The 20,178-nt window shown below is 40.1% G+C and overlaps 1 protein-coding gene across 1 annotated transcript; it reads left to right on the forward strand.

Moving 5' to 3' along the window:
- The first annotated feature begins 587 nt into the window (after positions 1–587).
- On the forward strand, positions 588–19,856 carry LOC139465637 (uncharacterized). Its single transcript, XM_071247344.1, has 7 exons — positions 588–735; positions 6,230–6,346; positions 6,955–7,047; positions 11,379–11,630; positions 12,067–12,192; positions 13,453–13,545; positions 14,062–19,856. The coding sequence occupies exons 1-7, from the start codon at positions 588–590 to the stop codon at positions 14,370–14,372; spliced, it is 1,140 nt and encodes a 379-aa protein (XP_071103445.1). The 3' UTR covers positions 14,373–19,856.
- The last annotated feature ends 322 nt before the right edge of the window (positions 19,857–20,178 follow it).

A 20,178-nucleotide genomic window follows, 5' to 3' on the forward strand; every position in this document is an offset into this window, starting at 1 on the left:
TGGTTTCTTTCTTAACCTCTTTTAATAATACTTATATTGTTAGGTGTGATAAATATATATCATATCAGTCATCGTATTCAGGTAAATGTAGTTAGGCTTAATTTGCTTAAATACTTTAAGTATGTAAGTATGTTTATAATAGATAATCTTAACTAGCATTTTCATGTTGATATTACATAACTAATTGTGTAACTGAGCATAATGAGTACATTTATTGATAGACTGGAGCTATTTACCTGTAAATTAAAGTTCTGCACCTAGCTGCACATGTATGAATGTATGTCTGTACGATGAGGTGTGTAATTAGAATATATATTTTAGGGTTATTGTACATACCTAAGGATGTAAACATTGATATAATATGTTACACTGTAATTATGTTATATATATTTATGTTCAGGTGTGTCCCGGTAAAGCTAATGACATCATAGGCCTTTCAATAAGGGTAAAAACGGACATTATATGAGAAAATACATAATTCCACGATTTCTATCACGCAATATGTTTCGAATTTCCCGCCGAATGCTACTGCAAACCTACTCACGGTATGAAAATAATACGGAGTTGTCTTCTCTTTATTTCATCACATGACCTCAAACAACATCAACAACATGATGGCTTCCAGGAAGGTAAATCTAACGTTCGTGTTCGTCTTAGCTGTTTGTTGCGGGTTGACACATGCAGGAAATGGTGGCAGTGGAGGAACAGAGATATCAAGACTATTTGTAACCAAAGGTAAGTTAATGTACATTAATATTGTCCGTATTTCGGTTGTTCTAGATAGGACTAGGAGTAGGACATGGCTCCCTAGATTTCCACAATCTACTTTTGATGTCAAAGTGGATTAAACAACTGGACATTGTTGATTAATTATAAATTACTAATTGCACTAATTGATCAAGATATACCCCCATTTACTCAACAGCAAAGGAGAGTATTTTGATTTCTGTTCGCGACGAGGAACGTGCTCACTAGCAACAGTCCGAACACAGAGTAACAAAAGCTGATGTTAACATGGTGAAGTGCTTGATTCGAGGTGCAACATAATATTATTATGAGAAATAGGCTCGTATTTGTTAGGTGCAAGTTAACTATACCTGTAGCAGATTTGAAATAAGTAGATGTGAATCAGTCTGCATTTTACAAGATTGAAACACGTAACAGTGAACATGGTGAAATTATCTGCTGTCTGCATCTTTTGCTGCTATATAAGGCTGAGTAGTAGGACTATAGTAACGATAAAGTATTGATGTCCCTTGACCCAACCTATGTTGTATGCATACTGATTATGCATAATCGAAGACAGGAAGTGATGTAAACCACATAATATTCACCCGTATCACACCTCAAAATAGAGATATTGCGATCAACTAGAGTTGCCCGCCGTTGAGTATGTTGAGTCGCTTATGACAGGTACTTTGTTTACCAAACTTGGTAAAGAAAATCAGCATCAATCAATTCTAATTGATGTTTTGTAAAACTTTGGGTATGAAAAATTCAATAGGTTAGTAAGCGTTTGCCATTACTATCCATTATAATTTAGTTCCGTGATTATATAGTGTATCATCCTACATGATATAGTCTGAAGTGATTCATACTGAAGTCATAGCTTGGTATAATGTGACCAGAGTTGACCAAGCACAGCTACTGTAAACAGGGAATTTTTTGCGACTGTTTTATTATTGAGAGTTTTGCGAACGAGACTCAATCGCAAAAATTAAAAAACGCAAAAATAAGTATAAATAATACATACATACTTTATTCATTGCAACACGTCATCAAATGTTGAAATCATCAACCAGAACCACCCGTTACTCAATAAGTTAAAAACACAAATGAATGCAGAATGGTCACACAATACATCACAATTGACAGTGTAAATAGACCAATTAGTGTCACTGTTGCCTCACAGTAATCCTGCCTTCTTCCAACCTCGCTTGATTGCGTCAGTGTCCTTTGCAATTTTGTCAACACAGGAAACAAGCCATCTTGCGTGAATCGGTTTCATGACACTGGTCAACTTTCCGGCCAACTCAGATTAACTAGCTTCAGAGAGAAGCTGTCTATTGTTTGGTAATCGAGGTGTCATCTCAACACGGCAACTCGCAAAAATATCTCGTCGCAGTATTGTCTTTGATGTGGTATTCGCAATATTTTAACGGCGCAGAAATAAAGCTGTTTACAGTATATAACGCCAATTGGCTGTGATTCTCTCTCAACTAATCTTGCATCAGTGCATCCTTTTAATCCTTTCTTAGTGTTAGAGTAGATTACCCTTATATATATCCGTTGCCTTGGATCCTTGTTCAGATCAAACACCCCTTGCCGATCATTAGGGTTAGTGTTGAGCTAAGGTTAGCTGTGTCACCTTTTTTTCGCTCAGCTGTCTAAAAGACAGAGGTGCCTAAAAGACAGAGGTGCCGTGGCCGTCATCTATTGTGCATCTTCTTCTAAGAAAAGACCAAACCAATGAAGCTGAAACTTCACATGCTTGTTCCCACCACTAATAACACCCCACTTTCTTCAAGAGGTTCCAATCTGATTTTCATTATGGCCATTGCATCAGCCATATTGAAAAGGCTGTTTATGGTCATGGTTCGATGTGTTAATTGGCTAAAGAATTACAAAGTCTCCCTAAGCTTCAACTGTGAACTATTGATCATCTTGGCTTAGAAAATATGTTGCCAACATAAACAGGATAAATGTTTCTTGTCAGTGAATATGGTGAATGATCGTATTTATATTAGCTGTTGATCATGTTGATTAAAGGGGCACTGATCTAACGCAATTCCCCGGGACTGGTTGTTGCCTTTGTTTTTTCCCAGTGAGTACCCGGATGTATAGCAGAAATCTAGACTAGTTTGCGACCTCTGCTGCACCATTTGTAAGCGCAATAGTCACTTTTATGGGTAGTAATAAGGGCGTATGGTCACGTTGATCAACAAAATGAAATACAGTTTTCGAGATAATAAGGACATGTAGGTATCTTTGTGGGTAGCATCGGTAATGGTGACGAAGTTTTGATAAGTCACTTGCTTGGTAATTTTGCGATTTTCGTTTACACTATTTTGACTTGCAACACAAAGTAAATATTTCACCTGAGCATTGCTTTTTTTATAGTGTGTATTTTTTATACTGTCAAAATGTGTAACATTTTAAAATTTATTAAACTCCTAAATATTCAGTTATTTTACAAAGGGACTGAAAAACATTTCCATCTGTATAATTATGATAACGAATTCCAAACATTTTGATGTTTAATGTCATCACAAAGAGATTGAAAATGTAACGTTGAAAAGTACATTTCTATGTTGTTTGGCTTCTAATCCTACACAATAATCTGTTGTGATGTTTGTAGGCCCTTTTGATCGTCTTAATCAATCTGGATAGATTTTTAGTCAAAATGACTGAAATATTTACACATTTTATAAATTGCCTGAGAGAATCGCATTTTACAAATTGACGGTAATATATACACGCTTACAAAGGAAAAGACCTGTGAAAACAACGTCTATCGTGCATTGAAGAATTTCCCAACCAAGACGTAGAGAAACAAGGACGAATCGGTTCAATGCTACAGCAAATGAAGAAAAACAAAATGCAAATACCATAATTCGATGTCAAATATTTTAAAAGATATATATTGTTTCGTGATATCATAACCCGTGTTCGTTACTCAACTGATCACTTAGATTGTTTCAAGTGTTTCACACAGGTTTCAAGTCTCAAGGGTCGGCTGAGAAAGCCCACATGACAACTATTTTCATAAAGTCAATGGTTCCTAAAAAACCCATTGAGTGATAGATAAAAATGACCAATCAATCAACGTATTATCAGTTAACCCTTTGAATAAAGTCATTTGTTTTTACATCGGCACTTCACGTATGCCATGATATAGTGTATTCCCTTTGTTTTAGTAAACCTACACATGTAAACACTCACTTTTGACATATCCACTGTGCAAGATAACAGTTATTAATCAATCAACATATTTTCTGTTAATCCTTTGATGACTAGGAACGATCCTTTGATTTACAAAAAAAGTAAATCAAATGATCATTCACCTCTTGCTGCTCTGCCTCGTGCATATTACATAACACACATTTCACCTCACTTCAAACCTGGATTTAGATTGAATAATTACCCCAGACACAATAAATGCCAAATGAGAACCTTTGTCAGGTAATCTAAGTGGTGCTACCACTAATTGTACCTGTAATAAATTCATTAACTGAGCATCAAGAGAATTACGACAAATACACAAGTGTAGGGTTATACGAGAAAACGTGGATGACAACAAGGGAGTAGTAATAGTATTATCGATGCAATCCGAAATCTTAAAATGCTTTCACTGCATGGATACTTTTTTTTAGTATTAATTTATAACCATCTTGGGTATTTCCAAATGACGACATCCGATGAGCTCCACCGTTCTTTTTGTCTGTTTGTTTAGGCTGAAGAAATTAATTAACATGCGCCCTTTGTCGAAATCTTTATAGATCACGGTTAACCAATCAGTGTTTATGCAAAAATGCGTAAAACAAATATTGCCTCCAGCCTCCAAGTTTATTTAGCTGTCCTTGCAGATGGTAGCCCAGTCTCTGGTCACACTCAGTTGTGTTGCGTATCATCCGGATACTCACAGGGAAAAAAACAATAACAAAGGCAACAGCCAGTCCGGGGAATTGCGTTAGATCAGTCCCCTTTTAAGCTGAAAAGACTTCCTGGGCCCACTTGCACAAGCTATCTTAGCACTTAGAAGATTGTAACTCCAATACTCTAACATAGGCTTACGATAGTCTTAGTGCTAAGATCGCTTTGTGCAAGTGGCCCTCTGTTGCAGTTTCAGAGAACTTCTATACTTCATGGTCATGGTTGTAGGTCACTTGACCCTTGAGTATTCACAAAATGAAGCCATATGGAAACGCTGAATAGTGAAGTTTAATAGTTTCTGCATTCAGATAGTCACCTTTATTTAACATAGTTGGCAATCCCAATTGTCCATCCATAATGGAACTTTGCTAGGGCAAAGTCTTTCTGCAGCATTATGGCACTTTTAGGACAATACACTTATCATGCCTATTGTTTCCAAGGTCATGTGTTGATACAAAACAATACCAATTTATGATTGAAAAGAATTAAGCTGTCTAAATCAGACTGGACCAGATCAGACAGGATGTTCTCTCACTTTGAAGTAAGCTCAGTCATTGCCAGCTAAAACAACAATGCTAATGTAATCAATCTAATCCTATTGATCATAACACTCTGCGGTCTGAATTGTTTGATAGGCATTACTTAGAAGTTTCACGGATGACAAAGTGGACACAATTTATGGATAACATCTTCTTTATTACTGTAAACTTGCTTGACAATGGAATAAAGATCTATACTGAAACGTCGCCTTTACAGTATTAAAGATTGTGAATTGTGTCTACTTTGTCTCTTTCTTGTCTGCTTAGTTAATTAGAATTTACTCACCTGTTTATGAGAAACTCAGCTTTATATGATTGACTCAGTATCATGCGCATGTCAATAAAAAACTGTAAACACAGCTTGTCATTATCAATCACAATAGCTGAGCTACCAGGAGAGAAAAGTTGTATCAAACTTACACTTGTATAAAACCCTTGACACTCTCAGTTACGTGGAAGGAAAATTGTAAGACTTGGATGAATTCCCAGGTTTTGTTCTGATTGGCTGAATGATTTGAACACACAAATCTCATCCAAACATCGTATTATGCAACATGAAAATTGAATTTTTGCCTCCTAATTGAACCTCTGTATTGCAGCCACTCGTCATTAGAGAGTTCAAAGAACGGTATAGTAAGCTGCTATTAAAACCACTTGTGTCTTGAATAGACGAGTGTGAAAATGAGAGTGACTTTTGCAAGAGTGTGAATGTCCTAGATGCTTTTCAAAGGATCAGTTTGGCCGAGCATGATATGACTGACATTCTGTAATCCAGATCTTGCCGTAAACCAGACCTTTTTCAATTGGACAATTCTTCAATTGGATTCCACTGTAGTATGTATCATATATACAGTAATACAATGTCTCAAGATGCTCATGATGTCGTTAGTTTGACTGAAATTGTGTTTGCAGAGTCTTAAGTCCTTTCCCTCGATGGTGGAATGAGCAGTTTCAAGTTTTGATGTATTGTGTGTTGTTCTTGCTGTCATACATTATTTATAGAACAATAGCATGTATATACTGTGATCTGATGGTAGATTCACATGACGTGTTGGACTCCAGAAAGGCAAATGGGACTGGGTGTGGATGTCTTGGCTACAACTGTGGATGCTGTGCACACCTTAAAGTTAGTCAGATTGGACTCAATGACACAGGTGAGTTGAAGTACAGAGCTGGGCACAACCCATTTCAGTTAGCAATACCCATTTCAGTTAGCAATCACAAACTGACTCCCAACTTGTGCAGAGGTGGTCTGGTAGCCTAGTGGTTAAAGCGTTCGCTCGTCATGCCGAAGACCCGGGTTCGATTACCGACATGGGTACAATGTGTCCCCCGCCGTGATATTGCTGGAATATTGCTAAAAGTGGCGTAAAACCAAATTCACTCTCACTCAAACCAACTTGTGCATGTTGTGGGTGGTCATTGACATTGTCACACCAGTGGGTAGGGTGCTAAGTTTAACACTAGTGGGTAGAGGAAGGAGAAGTTGGTAGATTGACATATTTGAAGGTCAATATTTAAGAGGGGTCTGACATTTCCACCAACTTCAGCATGTTCAGAAATTAAATGTTTACCAAGTGGAAGAAAATTTGTTAAATAAAATTAGATAAAGGGGTGGGATATGGCATCATATTTCTTTAAAATAGGACAGTGTTTATATGTTACATATGTATTGATACATACAAGCATCATGGGGACACAGTATGATTATTTATTTGGAATGAAGACTGAATTACATGTGAAACTGTGTTTTCCTCTCTAGTCTGCACCAACCTGACCTATCTACCTGACCAGTATGGAGTGTCCCTGACAGTCAGCGTGGATGGGGTTGTGTACTACAACAATACCGTTTCTGGTAAGTCATGATTGATGCCTGTATGCATGATGTCAGGGCTACAAGTTAGCATCTGGAACATAGATGCTTCAGCTGAAAGGGGCATGGTGTTGGTGCAAATACTGACCAGATATCAGCAGTTTCCTTGACAGCACCAAGCAACATCCAAGACTTAATGGTACACCTGGGCTCCAACAATTAGTGTCAAAGCTGGACACCCTCTGCATGACGAGACTCTGGTGGATCTATAACACACTCATCTTCTCCCTCACTCCACACTGATGTGTTCCTGAAGGTTTCCGCACAGGGTAATGGCGAGGGGCAACAACGTTTGCAAGGTTCAAACAGGAAGAATGAAGATAAATTGTATGATTGCCAATTGCGAAAAAGTAGCTGATTTAGAAGATGACATTTTCCCATTCCTTGATAATAATGGGTGTTACTCAGATTATTTTCCAAGGTTCTGCCAACCAAGATATTCCTGCGATAAAGTAGTCAACATTTATGGAACAAGCCTACTTGAGTTGTGTTAAGTGTTAGACATTCACATAGTGAATGGTAGACTAGGTGCGAATAATCAAATAGGAGAGTACACTTATGTCAGCCCTAATGGTTGTAGTACCATAGATTATGTTGTATGCTCATCTGACTTCTTTTATCATATATGTGATTTTGAGGTTGTGCCTTGATGTGACTCACTACATCTACCTGTAACTATGACAACCCTGTGGTAAAATGCTTCGCGGAAACGCAATTAACAGACTGTCGTGTTCGATACACCTGGGTGGATAACAAACAGGAACAGTTCATACATAATATGGAATTGGCCGAAATTGCAACGAATCTGGAAAAAGCGAGTTTAGGAAGCTCTTACTGATATAGACAAGGATGTATCAACCTTTACGGAGGCAATTCTTTCAGCAGCATGTATGTTAAAAAAACCTTGGAATAATAATAACAATCATCAACATATTTGTAAAACAAGAAACCCGTGGCATGATGATGACTGTCTGTTAATGAAACACGAACACTGTCGTGCACTTATCAAATTTAGAAAAAACTAAAGACAGTGAAGATTTGCTGAATTACCATCAAATTGGGAATGAATATAAGACTATTTGTAGAAAAAAACAAAGGGATTACATGAACAGTAAACGTACCACACTGGAGCAAACTACTGATTCAAAGACATTCTGGAAGAATATCAAGGACCTGCAGAATGCGAAATGTAACTATAATCCCATAGATTCAAATGAATGGATGGAATACTTTGAATATTTATTTAACCAATCTACAATTGAAGAAGATAGTGATTTCTTAAACGACGAAGCCGAACATCTAATAAAGCAAGGAAGTCTCCCATGACATCTTGGATGGACCATTCACTAAAGATGAAATTATCGACAGTATAAATTCTCTCAAAACCTCTAAATCACCTGGTATGGACAAATTCTCCCAGAATACCTGAAATTTGCACTACCTAACATTGTCCCTCATGTTGAGATAATCTTCAATTGTATCTTTGATAGTGGTGTTTTTCCAAAGATTGGGATACAGGTGTTATTATCCCATTACACAAAAAAGGCTCAAGATTAATCAAAGATAACTATAGAGCTATTCGTTTATTGAATGTTTTGTCTAAAGTGTTCACAAGTATATTAAATAATAGATTACCGGTAGTTTTGTGGGCAGATATGTATGACAAAATGTCAGAATGTCAATCTTGCTTTAGATGAGGACACTCGACAATTGACAATCTATTTATTTTAAATGCTATTATTCAAAGATATTTAGGTATGTCTGGTCGTAAGTTATATGTAGCCTTTATAGACTTCTCAAAGGCGTTTGACTCTGTTCATCGTTCTTATTTGTGGAAAGTTTTTGGAAAGCACGATGTCAGCACGAAGATGTTCAAAATGTTAAAGTCAATTTATGGTAATGTCAAGTCATGTGTCAGAAGTAACAACCTGTTGTCAACCCAATTCAATGTAATTTAGGTGTTAGACAAGGTAGCGTTTTAAGCCCCTTCTTATTTCAATTATTCATAAATGAAATTGTACACACAACTGAATAGGAGCAGTTATGTGGAGTACAGTTACATCCTGATATTATACAAGTTTTATTATTGCTCTTAGCAGATGTGAAGAATATTTGTATTGTGTAACCGTGAGTAAACTCCGGTCTTGTATGTCAAGGTTTAGAAGCAGTGCACACTGGCTGGAAATAGAAACTGGAGGAGAACTTAACTTCCCTCGTGAAGAAAGATTTTGCAAACTTGGCCAAATAGAAGACGAGTTTCATTTCCTGCTGGTGTGCCCTGTATATACTCACGTATGCCATCTTTATATTCCTTCAAAATATTATCTACACCCAAATGTCCATTTGATTTAATATTCTTTTATCTACTAACTCAAAGCTCATTTTAATATCGCTAAATATGTGTATCACAGTAAAGAAGAAAGAATACATATTTTATCAGTATGTCATACATATTTGTACAAAGGGCCTGTGGCCTGTATAGTATGGTACTGAATAAAGAAGAATCGCGTGAAAGACTTGGAACAGTCTCGATTGAGAAATGAGAAATTTACAATTTATAACGAAACATTTTCAATAGAATAACAAACCGCAAGAACCGATATTAACTCCATAAATGACCATCTATCTTTATATTGCCTTGTCAATGTGGAACTAACATAAATCTAGGTTCATAATTCATTATCAGCTACTGTAGACAAGCCATGGCAGGCAGTCCATGGGCTAACATTAATAATGTTCCCCTCCACAGGGAGCACCTCCATTTCTTTCCTCCACCACTACCAATGGAAGGTGCTCCTATTTGGAATTTCTACGGTCCCATGGCACTCTTACCAAGCCCACCACAAAGTTCCTGCACATCCAAGGGATCGTGCTCTAGTCCTAGATAGATGACTGCATTTAGGCAGTCATCCTTGTGCACCATCTCGAGGGCAACATGAGCAAGTCTGAGACGACGCCCACTCAATGACTCCAGTTCATCACACCATTCAGAGTTGGTTCGCTAAGTTGGTCCAACTTGCAGATAGTTCATTCTTATGGGAACAACCTTCTGATGATCTTTTGTTCAACAAGAAAGATTTATAAGATACTACCTGTAGCTCCACAGGGACAGTCACATGAATTACCGGTCCAAGACTAATTTTACTGATAAAAAGAAAAAAAAACGGTTCTCAGACTGAGTACCCTTTTTCATGCATGTGCGGCCTGGTTTTGATTCAAGGATCTTTTTGTGGATATTGTCAATCGTTCCTCTTCTCATCTTAGCATGCTACAATTCCCTGAGTGGTTTGGATAGCTTTGGCGAAATAAAATGCGATACTGCACAGGCACACTCTATTGACCATGGGAGATAGTGCTGTGTCCTGTCTTGTCGATTCGATTGGCTGGAGACCCCTTCCTGATTGATTGTAAGTTGTACGCTGTATCGATTATTCTTTACAGCTAAGTGGTCATTCATGCAAGGCATGATCTACTGAATTCATGCTGCTATATCCCACTAATATATTGGGATCATATCACCTATGTTGGTGTATTTTTCTCGCTCACAAGTTTTTTGTCAAGGCATTGTTATAGATTGTTTATTTCACTATTTTGCATGAGCTTATTCGCATATGTCTCACAGTTGTAGTCTACTCTAGGCTTGGGTATCTGCACCCCACCATCAAACCATGAGATAGGATAAGATAACAAAAATAAAAAATTTACATAAAATTGTATATTTATGATACTTGTCCCATCCCACACACAATATGCCCTCCCGATCATCCCTGCATCACAGCTCCTCTAGCCTGTTAGGTCTGTGAAAGAGAAGGATGTGGCAGAGGCAATCACTTGATTGTTTTGTGTAGGTCGCTATGCACAGAATTATAGTGTGTGACGAATTTGTTTGCAGGGTAACCATGGTGATGCTGGGATGTGTTAGGGTGAATTGATTTTTAGAAGCTGGAAACTTTGTTTAAACATTTCCACATTGGATTGAAGGAAAGGAAGAAATGCATAGTGTGAGATAGGATCAGTATTATAAATATTCCATTGTAAAATTTACAATATTTGTGTCTGACTAACCCTTACTTTCCACACAACAACAGTGTTTGAACACATTCAATACCTCTCAGCGTTACTTACCATAGTAAATCACTAATTACTGTGTTATTTGTAATTCATGACAGTCACCAGAGATCTGAAATTGCATGGATCTTATTTATACTAGTTATAAGCATCTGTGTTTCAACTTTGATAAAGTTATGGGACCAGGGTGCAACCTGGTAATGTCAAGTCACACTCACTCACTCCTCACACCCATCTTGTTTCAGCGAGGAACCCTCCTCCTATCTGTGTTGCTGTGCCGTACCTCAAGAAGTATGCCAGCATCTGTATTAAGTTCTACAATCTCGACATCCAGCAGCGTACCTTCAGTGGGTGTGTTCGTGTCTTGGCCCAGTTGGCAACAGTTATTGTTGAGTCATTTGATCTTGGCTGTTTTAAGATTCCACCGGGAGGAAACAATGCCCTGGCCATGTTAGGGACAAGGAATATCCAAGATGGCCACCAGAACAGGTTTGATGGTAAGAATATACTAGATGAATATGTGTCCCTTCTACCCTTGTTGACTAAGACAATCTAATTTATACCACCCCCTAAGCTGGTCAGAGTGTGAATTCTGTACTGTCAGCTTCACAATACATTAGCCCTTTGTATCCCTTCATGAGAGTGGCCATCACAAACAAAAGGAAATAGGTTTCTTATCATGCTTATTGAACTGTTTCTGTTTGATTTATCTTTTTGGGTACATTCACACCATATTCTCATTCGGAGATTATTGACAAAGACACTTAGTTTTTAAGCCAAAGAGTTTTTGTTATGTTAAGATTTTAATTTTGATGTTGATACTGTCTAATTCTGCATGTTCAGATGTTTCTCATCACAAATATAATTAGTTTTTGTTTTCAGAATTAGTTACTTGTGTTTTGATGAATATATTTTTACTTTATATTGTGTCAGAGTCAGAGACTAGGAGACTGGTAAAGAAGTACCCTGGCTCCCTGGGAACTGGTTGTAGCTGCCTTTACTATGACTGTGGGTGTTGTGTTCACATGGAGATAGACACCATCAGCCTTCACAACACAGGTGAGTACACCATTGGCCTTCACAACACAGGTGAGTACACTGTCAGCCTTCACAACACAGGTGAGTACACCATCAGCCTTCACAACACAGGTGAGTACACCATCAGCCTTCACAACACAGGTGAGTACACCATCAGCCTTCACAACACAGGTGAGTACACCATCAGCCTTCACAACACAGGTGAGTACTCCATCAGCCTTCACAACACAGGTGAGTACACCATCAGCCTTCACAACACAGGTGAGTACACCATTGGCCTTCACAACACAGGTGAGTACACCATCAGCCTTCACAACACAGGTGAGTACACCATCAGCCTTCACAACACAGGTGAGTACACCATCAGCCTTCACAACACAGGTGAGTACACCATCACCCTTCACAACACAGGTGAGTACACCATCAGCCTTCACAACACAGATGAGTACACCATCAGCCTTCACAACACAGGTTAGTACACCATTGGCCTTCACAACACAGATGAGTACACCATTGGCCTTCACAACACAGGTGAGTACACCATTGGCCTTCACAACACAGATGAGTACACCATCAGCCTTCACAACACAGATGAGTACACCATTAGCCTTCACAACACAGGTGAGTACACCATCAGCCTTCACAACACAGGTGAGTACACCATCAGCCTTCACAACACAGGTGAGTAAACCATTGGCCTTCACAACACAAGTGAATACCGAAGACCTGGGTTCGATTCCCCACATGGGCTCAATGTGTGAAGCCCATTTCTGGGGTTCCCTGCCGTGATATTGCTTGACTAGTTCTAAAAGTGGCTTAAAACCATTTTCACTCACCCGCTAAGTATATGTTTGAAACTTGGCTTAATCAGGATCACTGGTTAATACCTGCATGTGTGGTTGAAACTTGAATCCTTTTTTAACCCTGCCAGGCTCAGACCTTTGTCTAGTGTATAGTGTGCACTTGTTTATAATTAATGGAAACTATTGAGGGAAATTTATATGAATTGATTAATAAATTATACACACATTCCTCTACACAACTGTATTTCTTTGAGGGTAAAGTCCACACTACACTAGTAAATAATGTAGATGTCTCTTTGTAGTGAAGTTCACCATAAAATACCAATTAATAATTAGTGATTAATAAGAAAAGAGAGTTGCTGCTTGCACGATTATTTGCAGGTCTCAATGAAATATTTGAAAATGTAATTCATTATGGACAAGCAAGACTTTGTAATACGAATAGGTGTTGTAATAAAGAAACCGTTTTGCTCCCCAGTGTGTGCAAACCTGACATTCGAACCCCAGCAGTCCACTGTTGCCATCAGCTTCTCCGTGGACAAGAAAGTCTACTTCAACAAGACAGTCTCTGGTGAGTCCTGTCTGATGACAGTTTTGCGTTCGGTTTCAGAAATGATTGAAAGTCAGTCTGTTGTCATGGAGATTGGTGGATTGAGTGAGACAGTCTGTTGTGATGTAAGATTATCTACCGTGAATGAATGTGAGTCAGTGTGTTGCAAAGGAGAGCTAAGAATTGTGATATTCTCACAGCTCCATTGGGATTCTGGTTAAGAATTTTTCCACAATATCCTATGCTTGTCATTAGAGTCAACTAAGATGGATAGGAGGTCATTCTTGATGACCTGATTTATTCATTGTCATTGTGACTGTATAGCATGGTTTATTGGATATGCTTTCGGTCACTGGTTAGGTGTGATATGGCAGGAATGTTGCAGACTGCATCGATAAACAACATTGACTTTAGAGGTCACGAAAATGATTTCACACAGAGGTTCTTTACCACAGACCCTGTTGTAGTTGGACACATTATGAATAAGAAGAAGCTGTTACCATGGTTACTGATACCGAAGTGATTGTCTGTTTCCAGTGAGGAACCCTCCTCCTGTGTGTGTTCCCCTGCTGGATGTGAAGGATGTGTCGCTGTGTCTCCAACTGTACAGCCTGGACATCAAGGATGCCAAGCTCACAGGTTGTCTTCGCATCATTACCAAGGTCGAAGATCGTGTTGTTGACAGCTATGATGTTGGCTGCTTCAAATTCCCATCGGCTTCCACTGATGCCAATCTGCAGCTTACCAGCTTCCTTTCCAGCAAAATGAAAGAGCACCGCTCACAGATCGAAAAAGTATTCAGATTGGCATATTATAAAGCTAACAAAGACAAAGTGTTTGGGAATTAATGTTTCCTCCACTGCCTCCACCATGAGTTGAAACACTGCTACCCCCAACATAGTTGACCCACTGCTACCCCCAACATAGTTGACCCACTGCTACCCCCAACATAGTTGACCCACTGCTACCCCCAACATAGTTGACCCACTGCTACCCCCACCATGAGTTGAGCCTCTGCTACCACCACCATGAGTTGAGCCCCTGCTACCCAAACATAGTTGAGCCACTGCTACCCCAACCATGAGTTGAGCCCCTGCTACCCCCAACAAATCTGAGCCACTGCTTCCCCCCACCATGAGTTGAGCCACTGCTACCCCCACCATGAGTTGAGCTACTGCTACCCCCACCATGAGTTGAGCCCCTGCTACCCCCAACATAGTTGAGCCACTGCTTCCCCATAGTTGACCCACTGCTACCCCCAACATAGTTGACCCACTGCTACCCCCAACATAGTTGACCCACTGCTACCCCCACCATGAGTTGAGCCTCTGCTACCACCACCATGAGTTGAGCCCCTGCTACCCAAACATAGTTGAGCCACTGCTACCCCCAACATAGTTGACCCACTGCTACCCCCACCATGAGTTGAGCCTCTGCTACCACCACCATGAGTTGAGCCCCTGCTACCCAAACATAGTTGAGCCACTGCTACCCCAACCATGAGTTGAGCCCCTGCTACCCCCAACAAATCTGAGCCACTGCTTCCCCCCACCATGAGTTGAGCCACTGCTACCCCCACCATGAGTTGAGCTACTGCTACCCCCACCATGAGTTGAGCCCCTGCTACCCCCAACATAGTTGAGCCACTGCTTCCCCATAGTTGACCCACTGCTACCCCCAACATAGTTGACCCACTGCTACCCCCAACATAGTTGACCCACTGCTACCCCCACCATGAGTTGAGCCTCTGCTACCACCACCATGAGTTGAGCCCCTGCTACCCAAACATAGTTGAGCCACTGCTACCCCAACCATGAGTTGAGCCCCTGCTACCCCCAACAAATCTGAGCCACTGCTTCCCCCCACCATGAGTTGAGCCACTGCTACCCCCACCATGAGTTGAGCTACTGCTACCCCCACCATGAGTTGAGCCCCTGCTACCCCCAACATAGTTGAGCCACTGCTACCCCCCAACATAGTTGAGCCACTGCTACCCCCCAACATAGTTGAGCCACTGCTTCCCCCCGCCATGAGTTGAGCTACTGCTACCCCCAACACAGTTAAGCCCCTACTCAAATTTTATTGAAAGAGGTTTTGAATCTCAAACTCTTGTTGCATCTCAGTAGACATTCCAGAATGTATTGTCAGTATAGTTCTCAGACTGTGCCTGGCATTTTCTTGAAGTACTTTCAATACCTGTACATGCTGTGTCACGTTGTTCATGGTTCTTTTGGCCTGCCGTAAAAAGCGATTACAAGGACCAAGTTCTGCTCTTTTCAGTCCCCTCATGCAATAATATCAATTGTGATACCAGTCATAATTCTTCATGGAAGTGGCCTAGAAATGCCAGCATTTGAGTAAACCTTGTTACAAACTGCTTACTTCGATGTGTAGAGTGTTGTTTCATCTTGTCGCTTCTAATCTAGAATCTCCCTCTATGTGCTATTGTATATAAATGTTCTGGATAATTTGATATACCATATTTTCTTGTGTATAGTGCACACTTTTCCCCAAAAAACACACATGTGTAGAAGGGGGTGCACATCATACACGCCATAATGAGTTTTGATGTTTTTTTTACCCAAAACTCAAAGACATTCCCTTGAGCATGTAACACCGGAAATACCATGTCAACAAATTCGTACTGATGTACACAAATTAATCATGTAATTACACTGTCTGGTTATAAAAAGTGTTCATTGTATATGTGGATTAATGAGTTTAAATTAAAATTTGGCAAAATTGTGTGTGAAGTAATTGGTAGATTGCAGAACTCAATGTTATTTACAGCAACCACAGTCAGATTACCGCTATTGACGCCTTGAAGCTGTTTAACAGAACATGGATACATATATCATAAATGCCATACTTTCAATCTTAAAAGTCATTATTTGTTGTACATGTACATAAATACTAGGGTTGTCACAATTCACTGAAGCATTGCGAGATCTATTTGGGCTATATGAAACCTGATTGTTGTCAGCTGGAAGAGATAGTTTCCTGAGTACTATAAATATAACAGTCAGGGAAGTCCTGTTGTTTATGATACGGCACACAGAAGTCAAGTACTGGTAATACTGCTGCTTGTTTCAATCGTGAAGGAACAGTGTAGTTTGATAGGATGTCTGTTTGAAGCACTGTAACATGTGACTGGATGTGTGACAAAGGTATTGTGGCAAATGGGTCAGGGTATTTATCAGAATAAAATGGAGATTGTAAACACTGGATAGTTGAGGATGTTTCTCAGATTATCTGTGTTGGTCAACATATATATATATATATATATATATATTGCTTGTTAGAATTATCTGATATCTATTAGCTGTCTATATAAACAGCTAAAGGTTACAACTGTGATAAGAAAAACATTATTCAGTTAGCATGGTTAATCATAGATGTCATGCCAATTTAATTTCAAACATATATGAGATTGTGGATAAAAATTCAAATCTTAAACTTATTTTTCATTACTCTATGCATTTACTGCTGTTTTGACAGAAAGACAAAGCTGTGAGAGGTCCAGCTGCAGAAGTTGTTCCAACCAGTTGTCTGGCAGGACCCTCACACAGCTGCCATGTGACCCAGAAGTGGGGACGTCACATAAGAGAACATTACTGCATTGTCACTCAACACAGACAGACAGTGTTTTGTGCAGTTTTCCAACATTCTTTGCCTCTTATTAATGCATCGTTTTCTCTTGCTAGTGCCTTTTTGGTCTTATCTACGTAATTTGTCTTACATTCCCGTTTGTTTGTGGCTCTCAGGCACGGTAATTGTTCCAATCTGCCTTTTTGAATTCTCCACATGGTCATGGTCTTGAATTACTGTTTTATAGCTTGGTAATTGTTTCATGTATATTGCCTAAACTGTTTGCGGGCGTTAAAGTGTTTGTTTGCACTTTCTTTTGCGTAATTTTCTCATTTAACCAATGAATTTTGGAGTTACAAATTGCCTGCCCGTTTTCATTGTTCTGTTGCTCGCTTTATGAATACGACTTATAGATTTATTCCTTGTTGTATTACTTGCCACGGTAACAAGTCTAGCAGGGATCCTCAACCATTGTGTTTGGACTGCATGGACCCCTGCTCGAAAACATCTCCGTGCTGTTTCTGCCGTCCCCTCGCTCCTCAAGCCTTCTCCAATTATACGAGGGTGTTTGCAGTGGGCGCTCAAAAACCCTAAGATGCTTGGCTCGGCAGAGACGTCCTCTACCCTTGCTATCTTCGATATGCAGGCTACTGTGGCTGAGATACAGCAACCCTCCACTTCACCCATGGTTCTCTAGACTTTGCTGATGACTCAGATGACGATGACTACACAGTCTCACACTCCCATCTCCACTCCAGCGCTTGCCCCTCCCATGGCATCGACGACCACCCTCATGTCAATGCTTTACAGTGCCGGCACCAGCACACTTGAGCTCCTACACGCTTCCAGGGTTTCGGACCTTTCCTCGGCCCTTCAGCTGTCCTTACAGCGGGCGTCGGTGGCACTAGGGACAACAGCACCTCAGCACCTCCTGGCGCTTCCGTGTATGGTGCCCACGATGTCCCCTGTGCATTCGACACCTGATAAAATATACAGGTAGCGCCCCTAATAATGTGTGCAGATCATATAGATTCCCCTCGGTACGACGGATCTAAGTACACTCTAAGCCTTAACCAACTCCCTGACTGGATTAAGGAGACCCTATTTCGTGGTCCAGTGGTAGCACATCTGGGGGTTGATCCCCGGCCATGTCATCGGTACTTGTCACCCTGTCTGGCGTTAAGGGGCTGAACCAAGTACTGGTCTGCTCATGAGTCAGTCATGTTAGGCTGCCATTACTCCATCACCCTACCCAGACATGGATAAAGTGGACACTAATTTCGTCCAAGCCCACTTCCATTCCACCTGAACGATGCTGAAGTATATGGTCTCACCATTGGACAAAGATTTGGCGATATTATCATCGGTGTTCAAGATTCCTCGGCTTAGGAATGATGCTTTGCCCATCCATGCTTTTTGAGGTGGAGGACAGGACACACACCAGGGATGAGGATCTCCACCTAATGTCTAAGCCAACAACTATCAAGATTCAAGACACACTTTTGACTTCCATACAAACGGAGGTCCACCTTTTTCCTAAACCTCAGCCTGACCTCATGGTGAGTCCATGAAGAGGGCGATAGTACGCTTAAACTTGGATTACATGGCTTCTGAAAGACATTATCTCTACCAGAACTAAAAGATCATCACTATTCAAGATCGTTTAGCCATTTGATAATTCATCATAGGCTACCAGGTACCCACCTCTCGGGATCATCGTTGACAGCTCAGGACAAGGCGTCTCAAATATCATAGTCACACATTCTTCTCAGATCTCGAATACCACTTGTCTGTCTACCACACAGTTCACAGGGGATTGTATGAGTATGTAGCTTGAACCTCATCGCTGGCTAAATAGGGGATGCTAGGATACTGAGCTGGGTGATTTCAATGTCAAGTATTAAGAACTCTCTGACTGTAAACATCTGACTGAAATAGGTCAACTGACCTAATGCTAGCCAGTTATTCAGTTTTCCTCTTGGGTCTGGCTACTGTGGCAAGGGTCAACGCTCTACATGCATTTGACATCACCCTTGTCCAGTTTGAGTGCAGGATACACAGTGTCATCTTGGTCTGTGATAGGATTTCATAACGGGGCCTGAGCTGACCTTTTGACCTCTCTGGTGCTTGTCACACCAGACTATAGGGTTTACATGCTAATGGCATGAGCTTGGTACGTCAGTTTTAGATCTTAGCTCACACTTTCTTCTATTACTGTACTGTTACCTAACAACCTGCATCTCCGACACTCTTGTTTCTATCTGGCAAGAATGGTCACATGGTTGTGGTCATTGCAAGGTGATGGTTCCTTGGACATTTTGACGAGGGTCTCTTGAGGATCAGATCAGAAGTTAGGCCTGTTCCGATAAAGGTGCATTAAGGAGTAATGATGGATAAGTTTAAAAACTTAGTAAAATCTAAATATCTTTTACATTTGTATTCTTATCCTGCATTACTTCGTCAAAGTACCCCTCTCATCACAGTGCTACTTTCCCGACAAAGTCTTTAAAGCAGTAATGTGACGTCAATACTTCTGGGTCATGTGGCAGCTGTGTGAGAGTGCTGCCACACAACTGGTTGGAACTTCTTCTTTAGCTGGACCTCTCACAGCTTCGTCTTTCTGCCCCAAAACAGCAGTAAACTGGTAAGTATACAATTGTAAAAAATATTTAGTTTTCAAAAATTTTCCATGTGGCTTTTTTTACAATGCTTCTGTACCAGTGAATAAATCTACCTTTTTTTTCTTTGTTGTGTCACTTTTCTCAGCACTGACAGGCTGTTTTACTTGACCCTAGTGGAGATTCTGGTCAGAAGAAGTACCAATTAACAGTGATAAACCTTGGATTTTAATAAGATGTCCATGAAAATTGTGGGCCTTTTGACGACTTTGGGGGCATGAGGTAAAATGTGACAGCTGTAAACATACAAGACTACATTAAAATGCTGTATCATGTATATGCTTTAACAGCATTTTTAGAACTTGAGGCTACTTGTGTGCATCGCTGAACCTTTCGAATACAGTACCACAACTTTTCTCTGCTGTAGGTCATGTGTCTCAAAGACAAG

Source organism: Haliotis cracherodii, unplaced genomic scaffold, assembly GCF_022045235.1.
Source record: "Haliotis cracherodii isolate W230 unplaced genomic scaffold, xgHalCrac1.p SCAF_18, whole genome shotgun sequence".
Classification (NCBI taxonomy): domain Eukaryota; kingdom Metazoa; phylum Mollusca; class Gastropoda; order Lepetellida; family Haliotidae; genus Haliotis; species Haliotis cracherodii.